The sequence below is a fragment of the Schistocerca gregaria genome, chromosome 10, assembly GCF_023897955.1.
Source record: "Schistocerca gregaria isolate iqSchGreg1 chromosome 10, iqSchGreg1.2, whole genome shotgun sequence".
NCBI lineage: Eukaryota > Metazoa > Arthropoda > Insecta > Orthoptera > Acrididae > Schistocerca > Schistocerca gregaria.
Window position 1 is genome coordinate 118,968,155 of NC_064929.1, and position 24,421 is coordinate 118,992,575.

Sequence of the window (24,421 nt, forward strand, 5' to 3'; positions counted from 1 at the left end):
CAAAAAGAATCACCCGATTCGGTACGTCTCTATTTTTGAAACTAATGAACATACACAATGACTCGACAAAGTATTCGTCCGACCGTGGCGTACAAGCTATAATACGTGCAGTCATACAAATACAGCTGCGAAATGAATAATAACTATTTCCTTACATTGGTTGATTTCTACACTTCGAATTAAAACGCTCTTTATGGTTCATACGTCGCTTAATTTGTGACCAAATACACGCGATGTAAAATCACGCCGCAATGGACGCCAAACAAATATTCGTCTAGTAAGCAATATCTGTGGTATTTGGCCGCACTGACACACGATCCTCTCGCGTTCGTTATGCACTTGTGTTCCATCCAGCAAAGTGACTAGTTTGTCTCTCCGGTCTGAAAGCCGATGAGTGGTATTTACGTAATATGGGTCGAAAACGTTGCGAAACTACAAAGGAAGAGAGAGAAATCTGCGCCTGGTAGTTTCGACATGTTTTCAAGAAATCGGGGAAACCGTCAGTATAAAATGGTTCAAATGGCTCTGAGTACTATGGGACTTAACTTCTAAGGTCATCAGTCCCCCCTAGAACTACTTAAACCTAACTAACCTAAGGACATCAGACACATCCATGCCCGAGCCAGGATTTGAACTGGCGACCGTAGCGGTCGCGCGGTTCCAGACTTTAGCACCTAGAAACGCTCGGCCACCCCGGCCGTCACTGTCAGTATACCTAGAAGTACAGTGAAGAGTATTATATACAGGTTTAATCAGAGCAAAAAGTATGGAAACAAATCACGAAGGATTAGCCTAGCGGTCTCAGGCGCTGCAGTCATGAACTGTGCCGCTGGTCCCGGCAGAGATTCGAGTCCTCCCTCGGGCATGGGTGTGTGTGTTTGTCCTTAGGATAATTTAGGTTAAGTAGTGTGTAAGCTTAGGGACTGATGACCTTAGCAGTTAAGTCCCATAACATTTCACGCACAGTTGAACATTTTTTGAACATATCACGAAGCGGTCGTCCCGAAGTTCTGTCCAAGATGGAGAAACAACAGCTACTTCTAGAATGAAATGATAATGAAACCAAGACCCTACGTTCTCGACGGGCGTTGATATACATCAACCGGGACAGTTGAAAATGTGTGCCCCGACTGGGACTCTAACCCAGGACCTCCTGCTTACATGGCAGACGCTCTATCCATTTTTTCCCCAATATAGTTCGTTGCAGTTGGTCTGGGCGGACGTCACAAGACATCCGTTCAAATTGATTGTTGATTACTCAGTTTCTTTTTTACAGAGGGCGCGCAGCCCACTGACCGAACACGCTGAGCTACCGTGCCGGCATCCATCTGAGCCACCGAGGGCACAGAGGATAGTCCGAAATGGTTCAAATGGCTTTGAGCACTATGGGACTTAACTTATGAGGTCATCAGTTCCCTAGAACTTAGAACTACTTAAACCTAACTAACCTAAGGGCATCACAGACATCCATGCCCGAGGCAGGATTCGAACCTGCGACAGTAGCGGTTGCGCGGTTCAAGACTGTAGCGTCTAGAACCGCTCTGCCACCCCAGGCGGCTAGAGGATAATCCGACTGCAGGGTTTTATCCCTTGCACGGTCCCCGTGAGACCCACATTCCCAACTTAATGTCCAGACACTACATTCGTAGTGCCTCTGCCCATTACACTCATTACTCGCGGCAGACAATCTTACCGAGTCCCGTAAGAGTTCGGGCAATACGTGTGCATCCAGCACAGAAGAAGAAGGTCAATGGCCGGTTAGCTTTAACTATATGAATATGGTATCTGAGTGTTACTTCGAGAAGTCATCGAAAATCCGAAACTGAGCGCTCCACACCTTACTAGTGTTTTTCATATGCGTACAGGAAGGTCTATTTCAGAACAGACTGTAAGAAATATGCGTCATGAAGATGGGTATGGAGGCCGAACAGCCCGTAGAATATCGTATATCAGTAATATCAACAGAAGAAGGCGACTTGTATTTGCAAGAGAACTCAGATGAGTCTCCATTGCTAACGCACAGAGATGGCATTGATTGTGTCTTGTCGTTAGCATACTTCACTTACGACCAGAATCTCTTTGTATTTTCTGCCCGGTTTCGATGTAAAGTTTCGTGCTAGAAACTGTTACAAGCGTCTCATTATCTCTGCTTCGCCCCCCCAGATGGCGCTCCTGAGTGGTTTCTTTTTTAGCCATTCTAGAGTGTACCGGTGATGTATAACAACTACATGGCGTATAACTGACCCAGCACATCCTATAGTAGCTCCCTGTAGCTGGACTTTTTTTAACACCATGTGGTGTCTTCTGAGTCTGTCTGCAGCCCCCTCCATGACATGGGGTAAGACTGACCAAGCACATACGGTATCAGGTCACTGAAACGAAACTTTTTGAACACCGTGTGGCGTCACAGTCTACAGCCCCCTCCATTGTTGGTTTGTCACAGATCTTGTTTGTTTTGTAGCCACTCTGGAGTGTACTGTTATACAAGGATCAGGACGTGATGACGTAAAAATCCATGAAGTGGGAACTTCCCGACAGATTGTACAGCAGTTGCCTCGCTACCATCATGCATTTCATCCTGGAAGCTGCCCTACAGATGACGTTTGTGTGGTAACAGTTCTAGAGTCTACTAGTGTAGTGCTACTAGGGTAGGGTCGCGACTGATCCAGCCCATCATGGACGGGTCAATGAAGTGGAGCCAACCAGACAAAGCGTACAACAGGTGGTATCTACTAAAAAATGGTTCAAATGTCTCTGAGCACTGTGGGGCTTAACATCTGAGGTCATCAGTCTCCTAGAACTTAGAACTACTTAAACCTAACTAACCTAAGAACATGACACACATCCACGCCAGAGGCAGGATTCGAACCTGTGACCGTAGCGGTCGCACGGTTCCAGACTGAAGCGCCTAGAACCGCTCGGCCACACTGTCCGGCTGCTATATACTACCATACAGCATCTCCTTCTGACAAGGGAACCTCCCCATCGCACCCCCCTCAGATTTAATTATAAGTTGGCACAGTGGATAGGCCTTGATAAACGGAACACAGATCAATCGAGAAAACAGGAAGAAGTTGTGTGGAACTATGAAAAAAATAAGCAAAGTATACGGACTGAGTAGTCCATGCGCAAGATAGGCAACATCTTTGAGACTATGAGCGACAGAGCGCCGTGGTTCCGTGGTTAGCGTGAGCGGCTGCGGAATGAAAGGTCCTTGGTTCAAGTCTTCACTCGAGTGGGAAGTCTATTTTTTTACTTTCAGACAGTTATTATCTGTCTGTCCGTTATGTTTTCATCCCTTTTTTTTGGGAGTGATTATCACTTCCACAAGAAAACCTAAATCGGGCAAGGTAGAAGAATCTTTTTACCCATTCGCCAAGTGTACAAGTTAGGTGGATCAACAACATATTCCTGTCATGTGACGCACATGCCGTCACCAGTGTCGTATAGAATATATCAGACGTGTTTTCCTGTGGAGGAATCGCTTGACCTATGACGTTGCGATCAAATGTTTTCAGTTCCCATTGGAGAGGCGCGTCCTTTCGTCTACTAATCGCACGGTTTTGTGGTGCGGTAGCAAAACACAGACACTAAACTTATTACAGTGAATAGAGACTTCAATGAACGAACGGACACATCATAACTTTGCGAACGTAAAAAAAAAGTAAACTTTTCACTCGAGGGAGGGCTTGAACCACGGACCTCTCGTTCCGCAGCCACTCACGTTAACCACGGGACCACGGAGCTCCTTACCTTAGAGTTTCCTTGATGTTGCTTGTCTGGCTCATGGACTACTCAGTTTGTATATTTTGCTTTTTTTCATAGTTTCACATAAATTTTTCCTGTTCTCTCGATTGATCTGTGTTCCGTTTTTCAAGGCCTATCCGCTATGCCAACTTATAACTAAATCTGAGGGGGGTGCGATAGGGAGGTTCCCTTGTGAGGGATCCATTAAAAATGTGCTGTACTTTGTAGCCCCTTTGCAGTGTACTGGTGCTGAGCAATAAGGATATGGGTGTGACTATCCTAGCACGTCGTAGAACAGGGTTCAGAGGTCGAACATCTTGAACACTCAGTGGGGATTGCTTCCACTCCCTGCAGACCCTTCCAACACGTGAAATCTCTAGAGCTACAGTGTATTGGTGTTGTGCAACAGGAGAATGGCTGTGGCTTAAGTCCCAAAGCAGATCTCTGAAGGGGAACCTGTCAGCATGTTCTACTGCTGGTGCTCAGTGACCCAACACACTTTTGCCTGGGCTTCACTACAGATCTCATTTTTTTGACAGTCACTCTGCTATGGACTGGTCTTGTGCTATAGGTGTAGGCCTGTATATGAGCAAGTACACTCTGAAGCAGGTTTCTGAAGTGGAACCTTCCAGAGACATTCTACAAGAGGTGTACGAGGGTGGCTTGATGGATCTGGTAAATGTCCATCAAAGAAGGGAACACTTTTGTTGCGCCTTCATGGTTGGTGAGCTTAATTATTCAAAGGATTGTATGTAAAATTGGGATAATGTACAGTGTTCAGTTCATTGTTGACAGCCATTGTCGGTCAGTGTGTCGATTGCAATGGAGAAAATAGAGCTTCCTCCTGTTATCAAACATTTTCATTTGAAGAGTTGGACTGCCGTAGAAATAAAAACAGAAATGGATGAAGTTCACTCGAACTCTGAGCGACCTTTGAACACCATTTGTTTTTGGATTAATGAATTCAAACGTGGTCGGTCGAGCACAGAAGGCGAAGTGCTCTCCAGCAGTCCGACTGAGGAAACCATTGACGAACTCCATGATATGGTAATGCAAGATCGTGAGACTGATGAAACTGCAGGCGTATCAACTGAGCGAGTGGGTAATGTTCTGCTTGGAGAAATGGCTGTGAAGAGACTGTGTGCGAGGTGAGTGTGACGATTACTCAAATTCGACCAAAGTGCATCTGGCACAGCATTTCAACAGAATAGTATCTGTATGTAAAGATGGTTGCGGGACTCAGCTGTTCGATAGAGGATGTCAAATTGAACACCTTTCAGCCATCAGTTTTCAACCCTATTTTATTGGGCAACCAGTTTAAGTGTTTCACCACACCATCTTCAGGCCCCTGACGAACGTGTGATGTCTAGTAACATCAGTACTACTGGCCCCTGTTTTGATCACAGTCGAGTTAGATTATTCCTACAGGTCTGTGAGGGGCCTGAAGATGGAGTAGTAAAACGGTGAAACTGGTTGCCCAATAAATTATGGTTAAATATTTGACAACTGAAAGGTGTTTAATTTGATATCCTTTTCCAGCAGATTGTCTGGGGTTGTCTTCGAAACTTTTTGCGACGATTTGTGAGTGGCGATGAAGCCCAGATCCATCGTTACACACCAGAGCCAAAACGACAGTCAAAACAATGGATAAAGACAGGTGAAAGTGCACCGAAGAAGGCAGAGATCATTTTGTCAGCTGGTGAGGTGATGGACACTGTTTTCTAAGATTCCCAAGGAATAACCCTCATACACTAACTGGAAAAAAGGGACAACCATAACTGTTCTCTGACCAATGGCCTTGACGCAGTGGTAACACCGGTTCCCGTCAGGCCAACGAAGTTAAGCGCTGACAGGCTGGGCTAGCACTTCGATGGGTCACCGTTCAGGTCTGTCAAGTGCTGTTGGCAAGCAGGGTGCTCTCAGCCCGTGTGAGGCAAACTGAGGAGCTACTTGACTGAGATGTAGCTACACCAGTCACTAAAAGTGGCATACGGCCGGGAGAGCAGTGTGATGACTGCATGCCCCTCCATATCCACATCCAGTAACGACCCTGGGCTGAGAGGATGAAGAGGATGACACGGCGGTCGGTCGGTGCCGTTGGGCCTTTGGAGGCCTTTTCCAACGAAGTTATAACTGTACTCTATTATGCTTCATTGCTGGATCGTTTGAAACTTTCGTTGCCCAGAAGAAGACCAAGGATGGCTCGCAAAAAGGGCTCTTTCACCAGGATAATTCACCATCCCACACAAGCCGTAAAAAAGGCAAAATTGCGTGAACTTGGCTTTGGACTGGCTCCTCATCGACTTCTTCACCAAATGTAGACCCAAGTGACCTCTTCATGTTCCTCAACTTGGAACTCAGGTATAATGGGGAGAAATCGTTACACACCAGAGCCGAAACGACAGTCAGAACAATGGATTAAGGCTGGTGAAAGTGCATAGAAGACTGGAAGAGACCATTTTGTCCGCTGGTGAGGTGATGGGCACTTTTTTATGATTCCCAAGGAATAACCCTCATACACTAATTGGAAAAAAGGCAGAACCGTAACTGTACTCCGACCAACAGCCTTGCCACAGTGGTAACACTGGTTCCTGTAAGATCACCGAACTTAAGCTGTCAGGCTGGGCTTGCACTTCGATGGGTGACTATCTGGTCTGCCGTTACTGTTGGCAATTAGGATGCACTCAACCCGTGTGAGGCAAACTGAGGAGCTACTTGATCGAGAAGTAGTGGCTCCGGCCTTGTAAACTGACAATGGCTGGGAGAACAGTGTGCTGACTGCATGCTCCTCTGTATCCGCATCGAGTAACTTCCCTGGGCTGAGAGGATGACACGGCAGCCGGTCGGTACCGTTGGGCCTTCGAAGGCCTGTTCCGACGAAGTTATAACTGTACTCTATTATGCTTCATTGTTGGATTGTTTGAAACTTGCGTTGCCCAGAATAAGACCAAAGCTGGCTCTTTCAACAGGATAATTCACCATCCCACACAAGCTGTAAAAAATTCGAAATTGGGTCAACTGGGCTTTGAACTGGTTCCTCATCTACCTTTTCACAAAATGTAGACCCAAGTGACCTCTCCCTGTTCCCCAACTTTGGTTTTCTGGGGAGAAATTTTCACCAAATGAGGAAATTATAGTATTTTTCAGAGTTTGGCGGAAACTCTGGGTTCAGAACGCTGGAGGATCGCTGGACCAAGTGTGTATCTCTAAAAGCAGATTATGTAAGGAAGGTGAGTTGTTAAACATTTCTTAACAGATTTATCAAACCACCCTCGTATACTACCAGACAGTATGTCTTCCCGAGGGTTCCACTGGAGATCTGGGTCCGTTGGGAGCCACTCTACAGTCTACTGTTGGTGCGCTACAGGGTTATTAGGGCGGATCTGCGTCGGTTGGGAGCCATTCTACAGTATACTGGTAGTGCGCTATAGGGTTATTAGGGCGGATCTGGGTCAGTTGGGAGCCACTCTACAGTCTACTGGTGGTGTGCTACAGGGTTATTAGGGCGGGTCTGGGTCGGTTGAGAGCCACTCTAAAGTCTACTGTTTGTGTGCTACAGGGTTATTAGGGCGGATCTGGGTCGATTGGGAGCCACTCTACAGTATACTGGTGGTGCGCTATAGGGTTATTAGGGCGGATCTGGGTCAGTTGCGAGCCACTCTACAGTCTACTGGTGGTGTGCTACAGGGTTATTAGGGCGGCGACTGACCAAGCACATCGCGGAACAGGTCCCGGACATGGAACCTCTCGGACACCTTTCGCGGCAGTCGCTCGCTGCCTCCGGGCCTCTCCGCCAGGCGGCTCTGCCAGCGCGGTCCGCCCATCTCCCATTGGACGCCCCCACCAGGCGTCACGGAGCCCCCATCGCCGCTGCGCCGCCGTCGTCTGCACACAGGCGCGGCATGAGCGGCTCTGCGGGAGCTCGTGTATCGACGAGCTCTCGACCTCTCCTTCTGTTGATCACTAAGAGACGCTTTCACACTGCACGGATGTCGAGAGAAACTGGCTGACGTGTAGTCGGCGCAGGGCGGCTATACAGCGTGTTACAAAAAGGTACGGCCAAACTTTCAGGAAACATTCCTCACACACAAAGAAAGAAAATATGTTATGTGGACACGTGTCTGGAAACGCTTACTTTCCATGTTAGAGCTCATTTTATTACTTCTCTTCAAATCACATTAATCGTGGAATGGAAACACACAGCAACAGAACGTACCAGCGTGACTTCAAACATTTTGTTACAGGAAATGTTCAAAATCTCCTCCGTTAGCGAGGATACATGCATCCACCCTCCGTCGCATGGAATCCCTGATGCGCTGATGCAGCCCTGGTGAATGGCATATTGTATCACAGCTGTCCACAATACGAGCACGAAGAGTCTCTACATATGGTACCAGGGTAGCGTAGACAAGAGCTTTCAAATTCCCCCATAAATGAAAGTCAAGAGGGTTGAGGTCAGGAGAGCGTGGAAGCCATGGAATTGGTCCGCCTCTACCAATCCATCGGTCACCGAATCTGTTGTTGAGAAGCGTACGAAACACTAGACTGAAATGTGCTGGAGCTCTATCCTGCTTGAACCACATGTTGTGTCGTACTTGTAAAGGCACATGTTCTAGCAGCACAGGTAGACTATCCCGTAAGAAATCATGATGACGTGTTCCACTGAGCGTCGGTGGAAGAACATGGGGCCCAATCGAGACATCACCAACACTGCCTGTCCAGACGTTCACCGAAAATCTGTGTTGATGACGTAGTTGCACAATTGCGTGCGGATTCTCGTCAGCCCACACATGTTGATTGTGAAAATTTTCAATTTGATCACGTTGGAATGAAGCCTCATCCGTAAAGAGAACATTTGCACTGAAATGAGGATTGACACATTGTTGGATGAACCATTCGCAGAAATGTACCCGAGGAGGCCAATCAGCTGCTGATAGTGCCTGCACACGCTGTACATGGTACGGAAACAACTGGTTCTCCCGTAGCACTCTCCATACAGTGACGTGGTCAACGTTACCTTGTACAGCAGCAACTTCTCTGACGCTGACATTAGGGTTATCGTCAACCGCACGAAGAATTGCCTCGCCCATTGCAGGTGTCCTCGTCGTTCTAGGTCTTCCCCAGTCGCGAGTCATAGGCTGGAATGTTCCGTGCTCCCTAAGACGCCGATCAATTGCTTCGAACGTCTTCCTGTCGGGACACCTTCGTTCTGGAAATCTGTCTCGATACAAACGTACCGCGCCACGGTTATTGCCCCGTGGTAATCCATACATCAAATGGGCATCTGCCAACTCGGCATTTGTAAACATTGCACTGACTGCAAAACCACGTACGTGATGAACACTAACCTGTTGACGCTACGTACTGATGTGCTTGATGCTAGTACTGTAGAGCAATGAGTCGCATGTCAACACAAGCGCCGAACTCAACATTACCTTCCTTCAATTGGGCCAACTGGCGGTGAATCGAGGAAGTACAGTACATACTGACGAAACTGAAATGAGCTCTAACATGGAAATCAAGCGGTTCCGTACACATGTCCACATAGCATCTTTTCTTTATTTGTGTGTGAGGAATGTTTCCTAGAAGTTTGGCCGTACCTTTTTGTAACAACCTGTATAAACTGCTCGTAAACCAACTCCAGAACTAATTAACTCTATGGTGAAGCAACATGTGCCACACCGCATCTGGGTGTTTACGAGTGACTGCTTCGACTTTTGCTCACGCAGGTACACGGAAGAGCCAGAGAAACTGGTTCATGTGCCTAATATCGTGTTGGACCCACTCGAGCAAGCAGAAGTGCCGCAACACGACACGGCATGGACTGTAATTATGAATTGCTGCTGGAGGGAAATGACACCATGAATCCGGCAGGGCTGTCCATAAATACGTAAGAATCCGAGAGAGTAGAGATCTCTTCGGAACAGCACCTCGCAAGGCGTCCAGATATGCTCAATAATGTCCATGCCAGGGGAGGTAGGTGGCCAGCAGAAGTGTTTAAACTCAAAAAGAGTGTCCCTGGAGCCACTCTGTAGTAATTCTTGATGTCGCATTGTCCTGCTGGAACTGCCCAATTCCGTCGGAGTGCGCAGTGGACATGAATGGATGCAGGTGATCAGACAGGATGCTTACGTACGTGTCACCTGTCACAGTTGTATCTAAACGTGTCAGAGCTCCCATATCACTCCAACTGCACATGCCCCACACCATTACAGAGCCTCCACCAGCTTGAACAGTCCCCTGTTGACATGCAGAGTCAATGGTTTCATGAGGTTTTCGCCATACCCATACACGTCCATCCTCTCCACATATATACTCCGCTAGCCACCAAGCGGTGTGTGGCGGAGGGCACAATTCGCGCCAAATCATATTCTCACCCCCCTCCCCCCCTCCCTCTCTTCCACTTGCGTATCGTGCGAGAGAAAAACTACTGTCTGAACGGCTCAGTACGAGCTCTTATTTCCCTTATCTTTGAATGATGATCATTACGCGATTTGAAAGTTGGTGGTAATAATATATGCTCTACATCCTCGTGGAAGATTGGATTTCGGAATTAAGTGAGCAGTCCCTTCTGTTTAGCGCGTCGTCTAGCTGCAAGTGTGTCCCACTTCAAACTTTCTATGAGATTTGTAACGCTCTCGCGATGGCTAAATGTGCCAGTCACGAATCCTGCCGCACTTCTTTGGACCTTCTCAGTCTCTTGAATCAAATCCAACTGGTAAGGGTCCCATACAGACGAACAGTACTCTAAGACTGGACGAACTAATGTATTGTAAGCTATTTCCTTTGTTGCCTACCGGTTCTAGGCGCTACAGTCTGGAACCGCGCTATCGCTACGGTCGCAGGTTCCAATCCTGCCTCGGGCATGGATGTGTGTGATGTCCTCAGATTAGTTAGGTTTAAGTAGTTCTAAGTTCTAAGGAACTGATGACCTCAGAAGTTAAGTCCCATAGTGCTCAGAGCCATTTTATTTCCTTTGTTGAAGGACTGCATCGTTTCATGATTCTACCAATAAACCACAATCTAGAGTTCGCCATACCCGTTACTTGTGTAATCTGATCATTTTTGAGAACATTTCGAGTAGTCACACCCAGATACTTGACTGATGTTACCGCTTCCAAAGACTGGTAATTTGTTTTGTACTCATACATTAATGGGGTTTTTCGCCTTGTTGTACGCAATAGGTTCACTTACTAATACTGAGAGGTAACTGCCAGTCATTACATCACGCATTTATTCTCTGCAAATCCTCATTGATTTGTTGACAACTTTCGTGTGATACTACTTTCCTGTCCTCGTCCGACGAGGCAACATGTTTCCAGTCATCAGCAGTCCAATGTCGATGATGACGGGCCCGGCTGAGGTGTAAAGCTTTGGGTCGTGTAGTCATCAAGGGTACACGAGTGGGCTTTCGGCTCAGAAATCCGATATTGATGATGTTCCGTTGAATAGTTCGCACACTGGCACCTTTTGATGGCCCAGAATAGAAATCTGCAGCAATTTGCGAAAGGGTTGTACTTCTGTCACGTTGAACGATTCTCTTCAGTCGTCGTTGGTGCCATTCTTGAGGATGTTTTTCCTGCCGTAGGGATGTCGGAGATTTGATGTTTTATCGAATTCCTGATGGTCACGGTACACTCTTGAAATGGTCGTACAGGAGATGCTGTGTCCAATCACTCGTGCACCGATTGTAACACCACGTTAAAATTGACTTAAATCTTGATAACCAGCTATTGCAGCAGCAGTAACCGATCTAACAACTGCGCCAGGCACTTGTCTTACATGGGCGTTGCCGACCGCAGCGCCGTATTCTGCCTGTTTACATATCTCTGTATTTGAATACGCATGCCTATACCAGTTGCTTTGGCACTTCAGTGTATCTCAACTTCACCAGTGTGTTATACGCGTGTGGTTCTGGAGCTCGCGAACAAAGAAGGTACACCGTGTTTATTGAAAACATTCTTCAGACTCCTAGACAAGATAAAACGTATTTTTCTCTCAGACCCGGAAAGAACATCCAAGAAGGTCTTCTCTGACATAGATATCACAGAAGATAAGCATATGTCCGATAGTGGTGAAGCAACAAAACGATTCTTCAGTCACGTAACTAAATTATTTTCAAAATATCATTACTATTATCACAACTTCGTAGGATTCTAATATTGTATATATAAGTTACAAATATTTACCTTTTCTCAGTTAGTAGCAATAACGCGATGTAGGTTACAGGTTGAAACTTCCTGGGAGATTCGTTTCAAATTGTATGGAGTGGATGGAAGTCTACGGTTATGGAGACAACCTCATGAATCCGTGGACCTTGCATGTTTGCAGAGGATTGTTCAAGCTGTTGGAGGCGCTGCATCTCGAGTGATATGGGAAGATTGTGGATACGACTCTGAGAGCTGACACGTACAAAAGCATCCTGTCTGATGAAACTGCCTGGCAGATTAAAACTGTGTGCCGGACCGAGACTCAATCTCGGGACCTATGCCATTCGCGGGCAAGTGCTGTACCAACTGAGCTACCCAAGCACGACTCACGCCCCGTCCTCACAGCTTCACATCTGCCAATACCTCGTCTCCTACCTTCCAAACTTTACAGAAGCTCTCCTGCGAACCCTGAGAATCTAGCACTAGCATCTGGGTAGCTCAGTTGGTAGAGCACTTGCCCGCTAAAGGCAAATGTCCCGAGTTCGAGTCTCGGTCCGATACGTAGTTTTAATCTGCCAGGAAGTTCCATATCAGGACACACTCCGCTGCAGAGTGAAAATCTCATTCTAGGTTACCGGTTCCTCACACAGTGCACCCACTACACACATATGTTGTGCTTCGTCCCGTACGTCACTGACAAGGGGAGGCCGCCAATTGCGAAATTCAGATTCGATTCATACTGCGCATAATAAAAGTTCATGGCCAGAGGTGTAATGTGGCAAAGCACCAAGATGCACTTCTCAGCCGTTGTCGAGAAAATCGACAGTTAAAAGAAACCGTTACGGTGAAATACTCTCTACGATTAATAATTTTCTACAGCGTCGTGGCGCAGCGGTAAGCGCTCGGGTTCGTAATCCGAAGATGACACGTTGCCCAACGAGCCTCACTGGTCTCCTCCTGTCGGCATATACGCCGGTGTCACTGTCAGCCCCAGTGATGATCTCGGACGTTCCGGCCCAATTCCATTATATACTATACTTCTTTCTTGAACTCAGTTATCTACGCCTCACCTTACCAAGACAGCTTTTACTCAAGACAAAGGCAGTATACAGTGTCCTCCAATTAGGTCGTCCACCTAACCCCATTGAACAAAAGTTCCCCCAGGTTGACTGGCGTCATGTATGGCGCGCGGTTTCCGCCCGTCACCTTGACACGAATGTTCAGTCTGTCTGGTACCTAACTGTCAATGGTAAGCGAATCAATCAATCTCGCCTTCATCGTATCCACCTCGCCCAATCACCTCTCTGTTCCACGTGTGGAGTGCCAGAGAATGATGAACATCGGTTTCTTTGCGGACCGGCGGCGGAGGTTTGGCACTTGATTCGTCTTGTTGTCGCTTTTCTAACGCGGTACATTCCGGATCGGATTACTCCCGTTTCATTATTATTCCTGGATCGTGAATATTTTCCTCGGACAAAGACCAATGCTGTGAATTGGATTCGCGGACATGCCATTCACTACCTATTTGGACAAACTGTAGACTCTGTACTCGATTTTTGGACATACTTCAATGACCGTCATTATGTCGTTGTCCGTCACCCAAAATACAGACAATTTTTCTCGAACTTCCTTGGGAGTGCTTTCCACGACCCGCCTCGCAGCTGGAATGTGTTAAGCCAAGAGAGAAGAACGTTTCCTGTTTGAACCAATGAACATTTCTGAACAATTGAACAGGACACATCAATTTCGAGAAGACGTGACTCAACATATTACCAGCGGGGCGCAGAAGGCCTCTGATCAATTACACAACAAAACTAAACAAAAACAAAAATTAATAATAACATAACAACAATAAAAATAAAAATAAAATTCAGAAAAAGGAAGATTTTGTTTTCTTTGTAATCTGATCTTTTTTGAGAACATTTCGAATAGTCACACCCAGATACTTGACTGATGTTACCGCTTCCAAAGACTGATAATTTGTTTTGTACTCATACATTAATGGGGTTTTTCGCCTTGTTGTACGCAATAGGTCACACTTACTAATACTGAGAGGTAACTGCCAGTCATTACATCACGCATTTATTCTCTGCAAATCCTCATTGATTTGTTGACAACTTTCGTGTGATACTACGAGGGTCGGTCAAAAAGTAATGCCTCCCATTTTTTTCTACTTAAAAAAATTAAGTTAAGTGAAAAATTTGAATTTGGCGCCATTCCTCAAACCTTCTTCTGCAATCCACTGCAGTAGTAACTTTCTGTGTCAACAGGTGGCAGCACAGCAGAAGTTTGTAAGATGGCCGACATCGATGTTCGTTTGAGACAGCGTTGTGTGATTGAATTCTTGAATGCAGAAGGTCAAACGCCCATACGCATTCATGAAAGACTGAAGAAGGTGTATGGTGTTGTGACAGTGGATGTCAGCACTGTTAGACGATGGGTTCGTCGTTGTAAGAAAGCTGAAGGGCAAACACCGTTGACTGACGAAAAGCGGAGCGGCAGGCCGGTGAGTGCAGTGACTCCACACAACATTCAGCAAGTTGATGACATCATTCGTGGTGACCGTCGGGTGACTGCACATGAAGTGTGTCGCATTATTTCTCTTAGTAAAGGCAGTGTGATCACGATTATTAAACAATTGGGGTACTCAAAAGTTTGTGCACGGTGGGTTCCAAGAATGTTAACCGATCAGAATAAAGAGGCAAGGAAAACAATAGCCTCCCAACACTTGCAGCGCTTCCGTTTGGAGGGAGATGAGTTTCTGAAAAAAATTGTGATCGGGGACGAAGCATGGGTGCATTTTTTTGAACCCGAATCAAAGAGGCAGTCAATGGAGTGGCGTCACACAAGCTCGCCGGGGAAGAAAAAATTCAAAACTGTGCGATCGGCAGGGAAAGTTATGGCAACAGTTTTGTGGGATACAGAGGGTGTGATTCTGGTTGATTTTTTGGAGCAGGGATGCAGAATAAATTCTGTTCAATACGTCACAACCCTCAAAAAACTTAAAGCACGTCTTCAGCGAGTTCGCCCAGCAAAATCAATGGCAGACGTTCTTCTTTTGCATGACAATGCAAGACCACACACCAGTCGTCACACCTCTGACGAGATTGTCAAAATTGGATGGGAAGTTTTGCCTCATCCCCCATACAGCCCTGACCTGGCACCATCAGACTTCCATCTCTTCGGGCCACTAAAAGAAGCTCATCGTGGGATTCATTTTGAAGATGAGGAGGCCGTCAAAACATCCGTGCGTCAATGGCTTAGGAAGCAGAGCTGTGATTTTTACCGTGCTGGGATACATGCCCTTGTTCAAAGATGGACCAAAACTGTAGAGATGGGCGGAGATTACATTGAAAAATGACAAAATGATCCTCAATGTTGTGGTTTTCAACCTATGTAATTGCATTTAAATTTCCTGACAATTAAACGTAGAAAAAAAATAGGAGGCATTACTTTTTGACTGACCCTCGTACTTTCCTGTCCTCGTCTGACGAGGCAACATGTTTCCAGTCATCAGCAGTCCAATGTCGATGATGACGGGCCCAGCTGAGGTGTAAAGCTTTGGGTCGTGTAGTCATCAAGGGTACACGAGTGGGCTTTCGGCTCAGAAATCCGATATTGATGATGTTCCGTTGAATTGATTTCCTATATTTGCCCTGGTATATAGGCAGCTCTCTGGGGTAGGTTTAGTCAGGAGCCAACGCCTGAAGTGGACGAGATGTTTTTTTTGTTATAGGATGAAAAGTGGCGGTGGCACTTGTCTTTTTTTTAAGTTCCAATTTAATAAAGGAGTTTCAAAAAGCACAGAAAATGTCAAAAAAATTAAAAAGAAATGAAAAAAAGAGGGTTAGCTGCCCTTAAAAAAAGGAAGCCGGATCTAATCTCGTGCCATACAACCTTTTTTTTAGTATTTGTTTTATATATATATATATATATATATATATATATATATATATATATATATATAATTCCCGGCAATCAGTTGCCACAATTATGCATATAATAAGTTGTTGAAAGTCGTTTGTCGTGGAAAAACTGGCGACTTCGAACATCATTATGTTTTCCGCAAACAAAGTTGTATTTCACAAATGTTATTAATTGTCTTCATAATGTTAACCACGTATAGTTAACGGAAGACGTAGAAACGATATTCCGAAACGAATACGTATAGCGCAAGTCAAACATTCGAATTAGAATAGAGACCCCACGAACACAAATTTGCTGTGGCAGGTATGGAATATAAACTCCGTTACTCGCTCGTTACACTTGAAGGACAGATGTTTGTGGGCCGAAAAGAACCGCCGCATAACAGCGTAGTTGCTAACCTCGAAAGAACGTAGATGCGGTCCCTAGCGCAACTTATAACATCGTCGAAAATCAGTGCGGACGGGAGAGCTTTGGTACAACCTGTTAAAATAACGGAAAAATGGAGGCGGTACAATTGGAGAGCGATCCGCCTTCACCAACATGCATAAGCAATTCATTAATAGTAAAAACTAATAATAAAAAAACAGCATGGCGCGAGATTCGATCCGGCAACCTTCGGATTACGAACCCGAGCGCTTACCGCTGCGCCACGACGCTGTAGAAAAGTGATAATCGTAGAGAGTATTTCGCCGCATCGGTTTCGTTTAACTGTCGATTTTCTCGACAACGGCTGAGAAGTGCATCTTGGTGCTTTGCCACATTACACCTCTGGCCATGAGCTTTTATTATGCGCAGTATGAATCGAACCTGAATTTCACAATTGGCGGCCTCCCCTTGTGAGAATAAAAGTGAGATATATATACGTAACAAATGCTAAACACGTCAAGAAAATGTTTTCTCCAGATTATAAAAATTTCTTCGTTACTCGCTTAGAAACGGATAAATGAATAATTGACAGTACGACGCAGCAGTAATTACATAAGGGCTACTATTGTGCTGTATACAATATTTTTCTTATTGTTATTACTACTACTACTATTATTAGTGACTGTGCCTTGACAAAACTATTAGTATTAGTGGCTGTGGCTAGACACGAAGTATTAACAGCCTGAGGTCGTCCAGTTTCTGCCGGTTTAGAAGTAAGGAGTGCAGCAATGAAGTGATTTACAAACAGTAAGTATAGTAGGCCTATGGACGTCTGAAACTGTTTCATTTGAAATGGGGTTGCAGTGCGCAGGTCAACCAAGTGCCACAGTGGACAGGAGTAACGCAGGGGAAGCATGTTTTGTAACAAGTTTCTGCCCTCACTGTGAAGAGTTAGCTTTCTTATCTGAGAAGGAGTTGTGGATAGCACTTCCAGGGCCCCACGAATTCCTTCGTCATTCATCCTAACACCATGCCCCCTCCCCCCTTCCCAGATACACAAACTAAATATCGTTCATCTTCCACAATTTTAAACATAAAAGTGTTTCAAGAAAAGTCTTTTATTTTACAGTTTAGTTAGGTGTTAAAGTTGGTGGTAATGTGGGGGAAGCGGGGGAGGAAGGGGGGAGGAGAGATAGCAGAGGGGGGGGGGGAGGCGGTACTCAGGCGTCAGGGGTAATGGTCTAAGAAAGGTTATGGACCACTTGCTTAAAGGCTTCAACTGTTACGGCTTTCAACACGTTGGTCACATTTTTTTGAGTATTCTCCAGAGTCCAAAAGTGTCCCTGTAAGGCATTTGCCCCTATCTGGAAAAGAAAAAAATTCACAAACACTCAAAATACGTGAATGAGGCGGGCGGAGGGCTGTGGAACTACAGGAATACGTTTTGAGATCAAAAATCCTGTGATAGAAGCGGCCGTGCTAGATGGGGCGTTGTCATGATGGAACATCCACTTCGCTGCAATGTCCGGTCTCACTCGATTCACCTTTGTCCTGAGTCTTTCAAGGGCGCCTTTATAAAACACTTGGGTGATAGTCTGTCCTGGAAAACAAATTCTATATGCACGATACTCCTGCTGTCGAAAAAGCAAACCAACACTTATCCATATTTGATTTGCTCATTAGTGATTTTTTCGGTCTAGGAGATGTCTCAGTGTGCCACTCCTCACTTTGCTACTGTCTCAGGATCGTATTCAAAACTCCAGGATTCATAATGTGTGATCACATGACTGAACCATTCGTGGTCTTTGTCCAAGATCAATGCATAAATTTCTTCGATTGCCCTTCTGCTGAGCTGTGAGGTTTTTCGGCACCCTTTTGGCTCAGACCTTTCAAATGTTCCAAATTTAGGTCAAAATTTAATGTACGGTGAAAGTGAGTAATGGCTCACCGATCAACCTTATTGTCAAACATCGGTCTTCTCTCATAAGAGCACGCACTCTTTCGCCGGTTTCGTCGGTTTTAAAGTTGAAGGTCCTCCTCAATGATGATCATCTTCAGCGTGTTCTTGGCCTTCAAAAAATAATTTTCGCGCAGCGAAACACCTGTGCTCTTGACAAGTCATGTTCGCTGTAGACCTGTTTCAACTTTTCAATGGTCACACCCGCGGATTCTTCAAGTTTAACACAAAACTTGATGGTGTAATATTGCTCTAAATTCCACTGTTCCAATTCCGTAAACACAACAAAACATGATGGCTGCCCGCAGCTCAAAATCGGACTGAGTATCTGGAAGGGATGAAAACATCGATTTACAAAGTATAGCAACAAAGCGTTGCCACATCTCGTGTTCTATGGATCACCTCAAGAGGTTTCTCTGGTTTGTGGAAACGAGAATGAAATGGCCATTTCAGTAAAATGTAATATAGCGCAATGATACACAATTTGAAATATTATGATAATGAAGTCGTAACATGAACTGTGTTGCAACCAATACGGAAATTTTGAGAACTCGTTTGTAACGGGTGCGGTGCAGGAACTTCCGTATTTGGTACGCGCGGCATACAGCGACTGTTACTCATTGTAGCGTCGGTTTCAGTGCAATCAGACGTGAGAGACTTAACTATTTTTTAAAAGGTTAGTTTAGTAGCGATCATGCAGTGGGCAAGAGAGACGCGTGCGTTCGCCGTTGCGGCCTACTTTTCGAGTGGACGTTCGGTCATCAGAACGCAGCCAGCATTCAGGAAACAGTTCAACATCGCGCATGCAGCTCGTGACCCTGATGGGAAACAACTGTTATGTGCGTAGACACCTTTATGGATACTGGAAGTGTCCAGAAAAAGAAACCAGGGCCTTCAAGAATCACCAAGTCGCCTGAAAAAAAAAAGAGGGAAGGATGTCGATTTTTGAATTCCCCAGAGCGATCTGCATGCAAACATGCAGCTGCCCTTGCAATTTTTGAACGCGCAATGAGACGATTTCTTCATGAAGAGCTGAAATTTCATCCGCATTAACTGCCAGTGGTGCACACACCTCATCCAGGTGATTTAGTTTCACGTAAAATGCGTGTAAAGCCTTGATCGATGAGCTGCCTCATGACACCTTAGTGTTTTCCAGCGGCGAGACTCATTTTCATTTGTCTGGCTGCGTGAATAAACAAAATATGCGGTATTGGAGTGGCACAAACCCTCGAGAACTTCACGAGCATACAGAACTTATGACTGTTTGATGTGCACTATCTAAAGTTGGCACTATTGGCCCACGGTTTTTCGAAGAGAAGCCGTGACGGTCGCTTCTGAGCGTTACGTTCAGACGATTAAACGGTTTTTTCTTCAAGAACTTGTACAAGTGGATGTGGGTGACGTCTGGTTCCAACAAGATGGCGCCACAGCTCACATGGCACGAAAATCGATGACCGTGTCCGCGAAAACTTCCCCGATCGTCTCATCTCTTGGAGGGGTGATGTCCAATGGCCAGCACGCTCGACAAATTTGGCGCCATGCGAGTTTATCTTATGGGGGCCATCTCAAACACTTGGTGTATACCAGTCATTCGCAGACCCTGGATGAGCTACGGAACAACATTCGTGTCGCAATCGCCAACATCGACATGTTGCAAAAAGTGGACCGAAACTTCCGATATCGACTTTCCAAATGCATTGAGCAGAACGGAGACCACCTTCAAGGTATCATTTTCAAAAGCTAAGGTAAGAAAACTTTATAAGTTACTCTTTGTAAAGAAAGAAGAAATTGATGTCTATAATACTTTCTGATTTATGATTTTTTTTAAATAAGGAAGTTCCCGCTCTGCACCCTGTAGATACGGCTAGAGTAAGACTTGGTCTACACATGATGTTCTGTAAGTCACATCGGTTAGCTCTGATCACAATGTTTGGAAATACCTTCCACAATGCAACACAATGTGACACTTTTCGTGATATCTTGATATCATTACACAATACTAGCTTATTGTGTGATGTTGTTGTTGTGGTGTTCAGTTCGGAGACTGGTTTGATGCAGCTATCCATGCTACTCTATCCTGTGCAAGCTTCATCTCCCAGTACCTACTGCAGCCTACATCCTTCTGAATCTGCTTAGTGTATTCATCTCTTGGTCTCCCTCTACAATTTTTACCCTCCACGCTGCCCTCCAGTACTAAATTGGTGATCGCTTCATGTCTCAGAACATGTCCTACCAACCGCGACATGTTTAATAAATGTAGAGAATGGAAGTGATGGGAAAAACTTTCTAAACTTAACACAAATGTAGCTTCATATCCCATACATTGAATGAAATTATACGCTGTTCTTTGATTACTTTCAAACTCCACTATATGACCTAAAACTCTCCCACATAGCTGAATGCATATCTACCGATGTATATGACTTACTTTTGTACTAATGTTACATTGTTGTAGATTTGTAGATATTGTGCTTAAGTCTTGGTACGCTGAAAAGTTTGCAACGAAGCAGAAATAGTGGCAACTAATAATGAACTTCAAGGAGTGTGTCCATTATAAAATAGTTGTTAGTTACCAAACATTTTAAAGAAGTCCTATGAATTTTTCTATGTCTGAGACTCGAGATAATTCTTATAAAATGCTTCTAAATTTAGAAAATTTTAAATTTCCATCTCGAGTTCCCCCAAATACTAGTTCTGCAGCTTATTGCAGAAAACCTAGAATACTTTACTTTGTATATCTTTAACAACCTCTTGTCAGAGTTGCAATCATACGTACTATAAATGTACCTGAAGTAAGAAGCTTCATTCTGTCTAGGGATTGGGCATTCCAGTTCTACTTGTGATCTATTTGGGGTGTATTAAAGGCATTCAAAAACTTGAGCCAGGGATTGAAATTTTCTAATATTTCATTAGCAGCCATTTCATAATTTTTTGTTGTTATACTTATGCAAAAATTGCAAAATTTGCGTTTTGTGACATTACAGAGGGAAGATAAGATTCTACCTGTATTAGGAAAAAACAAAGGACATGATAGAACCCTGCGGTACACTGCATTATGTAGTTTCCAGTCTACAGTGTATTAAATTCATGTAATGAAATTAAAACTAATGCAGACTTTTTGCTATCATACAGATAGGAGGGAAAAGATGATCCTGCAAAGTATTAATTTTGCCTGACAATGGCAAGCATTAAGTAGTCAACACCCCTCCAGTTGCAGCTTAATATTTTTCCGTTCATAGTACACTATGTGATCAAAATTATCCGGACACCTGGCTGAAAATGGCTTACAAGTTCGTGACGCCTTCCATCGGTAATGCTGGATTTCAATATGGTGTTGGCTCAGCCTTAACCATGATGACAGCTTCCACTCTCGCAGGCATACGTTCAGTCAGGTGCTGGAAGGTGTCTTGGCAAATGGCAGCCCATTGTTCACGGAGTCCTGCACTGAGGAGAGGTATCGATGTCGGTCGGTCAGATCTGGCACGAAGTCGGCGTTCCAAAACATCGCAAAGGTGTTCTGTAGGATTCAGATCAGGTCTCTGCGCAGGCCAGTCCATTACAGGGATGTGATTGTGGTGGAACCACTCCGACACAGGCCGTGCATTATGAACAGGTGCTCTATCGTGTTGAAAGACGCAACCGCCATCCCCGAATTGCTCATCAATAGTGGGAAGCAAGAGGGTGCTTAAAACAACAGTGTTTGCCTGCGCTGTGTTAGTGCCACGTAGAACAACAAGGGGTGCAAGCCGCCTCCATGAAAACCATGACCACACCATGACACCACCGCCTCCGAATTTTACTGTTGGCACTACAAACACTGGCAGATGACTTTCAACGGACATTCGCCATACCCACACCCTGACATCGGATCGCCACATTGTGTACCGTGATTTGTCGCTCCACACAAAGTTTTTCCACTGTTCAGTCGTCCAATGTTCAAGTTCGCTGAACCAACCGAGGCGTCGTTTGGCATTTACCGGCGTGATGTCTGGCTTATGAGCAGCCGCTCTCTCATTAAATCCAACTTCTCTCACCTCCTGCCTAACTGTCACAGTACTTGCAGTGGATCCTGATATACTTTGGAATTTCTGTGTGATGGTGTGGATAGATGTCTGCCTATTACACATTACAATCCTTTTGATCTGTCGGCTGTCTCTGTCAGTCAACAGACGCGGTCGGTCTGTACGCTTTTGTGCTGTACGTGTCCCTTCATATTTCCACTTCACTACCACATCGGAAACAGTGGACCTAGGGATGTTTAGGAGTGTTGAAATCTCGTGTACAGACGTATGACACAAGTGACACTCTATCACCTGACCACGTTCGAAGTCCGTGAGTTCTGAGGAGCGCCCCATTCTGCTCTCTCACGATGTCTAATGACTACTGAGGTCCCTGTTATAGAGTACCTGGCAGTAGGTGGCAGCACAACGCGCCTAATGTAAAAAAAATATGTTTTGGGGGGTATTCGGATACTTTTGATCACATAGTGTACTTTCTGATTTCATCATCATAATCTTGTACAGTTTCGTATCACTGCCATGCTCTGCTTGGAATCCTAGACTCTTCATCTTTCCTGGTCAAGTGTCTTCGTCCATAATCTAAACATGATTTTACTCTTTTTCTCGTAAGCTTGTACTGTAGTTCTTCCGACATCAGCCTAATACACTCCTAGAAATTGAAATAAGAACACAGTGAATTTATTGTCCCAGGAAGGGGAAACTTTATTCACACATTCCTGGGGTCAGATACATCACATGATCACACTGACAGAACCACAGGCACATAGACACAGGCAACAGAGCATGCACAATGTCGGCACTAGTACAGTGATTATCCACCTTTCGCAGCAATGCAGACTGCTATTTTCCCATGGAGACGATCGTAGAGATGCTGGATGTAGTCCTGTGGAACGGCTTGCCATGCCATTTCCACCTGGCGCCTCAGTTGGACCAGCGTTCGTGCTGGACGTGCAGATCGCGTGAGACGCCGCTTCATCCAGTCCCAAACATGCTCAATGGGGGACAGATCCGGAGATCTTGCTGGCCAGGGTAGTTGACTTACACCTTCTAGAGCACGTTGGGTGACACGGGATACATGCGGACGTGCATTGTCCTGTTGGAACAGCAAGTTCCCTTGCCGGTCTAGGAATGGTAGAACGATGGGTTCGATGACGGTTTGGATGTACCGTGCACTATTCAGTGTCCCCTCGACGATCACCAGAGGTGTACGGCCAGTGTAGGAGATCGCTCCCCACACCATGATGCCGGGTGTTGGCCCTGTGTGCCTCGGTCGTATGCAGTCCTGATTGTGGCGCTCACCTGCACGGCGCCAAACACGCATACGACCATCATTGGCACCAAGGCAGAAGCGACTCTCATCGCTGAAGACGACACGTCTCCATTCGTCCCTCCATTCACGCCTGTCGCGACACCACTGGAGGCGGGCTGCACGATGTTGGGGCGTGAGCGGAAGACGGCCTAACGGTGTGCGGGACCGTAGCCCAGCTTCATGGAGACGGTTGCGAATGGTCCTCGCCGATACCCCAGGAGCAACAGTGTCCCTAATTTGCTGGGAAGTGGCGGTGCGGTCCCCTACGGCACTGCGTAGGATCCTACGGTCTTGGCGTACATCCGTGCGTCGCTGCGGTCCGGTCCCAGGTCGACGGGCACGTGCACCTTCCGCCGACCACTGGCGACAACATCGATGTACTGTCGAGACGTCACGCCCCACGTGTTGAGCAATTCGGCGGTACGTCCACCCGGCCTCCCGCATGCGTATTATACGCCCTCGCTCAAAGTCCGTCAACTGCACATACCGTTCACGTCCACGCTGTCGCGGCATGCTACCAGTGTTAAAGACTGCGATGGAGCTCCGTATGCCACGGCAAACTGGCTGACACTGACGGCGGCGGTGCACAAATGCTGCGCAGCTAGCGCCATTCGACGGCCAACACCGCGGTTCCTGGTGTGTCCGCTGTGCCGTGCGTGTGATCATTGCTTGTACAGGCCTCTCGCAGTGTCCGGAGCAAGTATGGTGGGCCTGACACACCGGTGTCAATGTGTCCTTTTTTCCATTTCCAGGAGTGTATTTCCATTCTCATCTGTCCCATGTTTGATACTTGGTCGCACCCTGTTTTTTCCTCTCGCTTCATGACTCATGTTTCTGCAACGAACATAATTGGTACGTCACTGGATTTAAGGAACTGCCTGTAGGCGTGAAGCACCGGTTGACCGCTACGCTAGTTGCAAAGGGCAACACGGGTATTGGAAAGCCA

At 45.9% G+C, this 24,421-nt stretch overlaps 1 protein-coding gene across 1 annotated transcript in view; it reads right to left on the reverse strand.

The window, feature by feature from the left end:
• Positions 1-24,421, reverse strand: part of LOC126293450 (uncharacterized) — an 807,495-nt gene that overhangs the window by 15,852 nt on the left and 767,222 nt on the right. Inside the window, exon 17 of the mRNA XM_049986682.1 lies at positions 7,457-7,632. Within this exon, the coding sequence (XP_049842639.1) occupies positions 7,457-7,632 (176 nt within the window). The remainder of the gene's footprint in view (positions 1-7,456; positions 7,633-24,421) is intronic.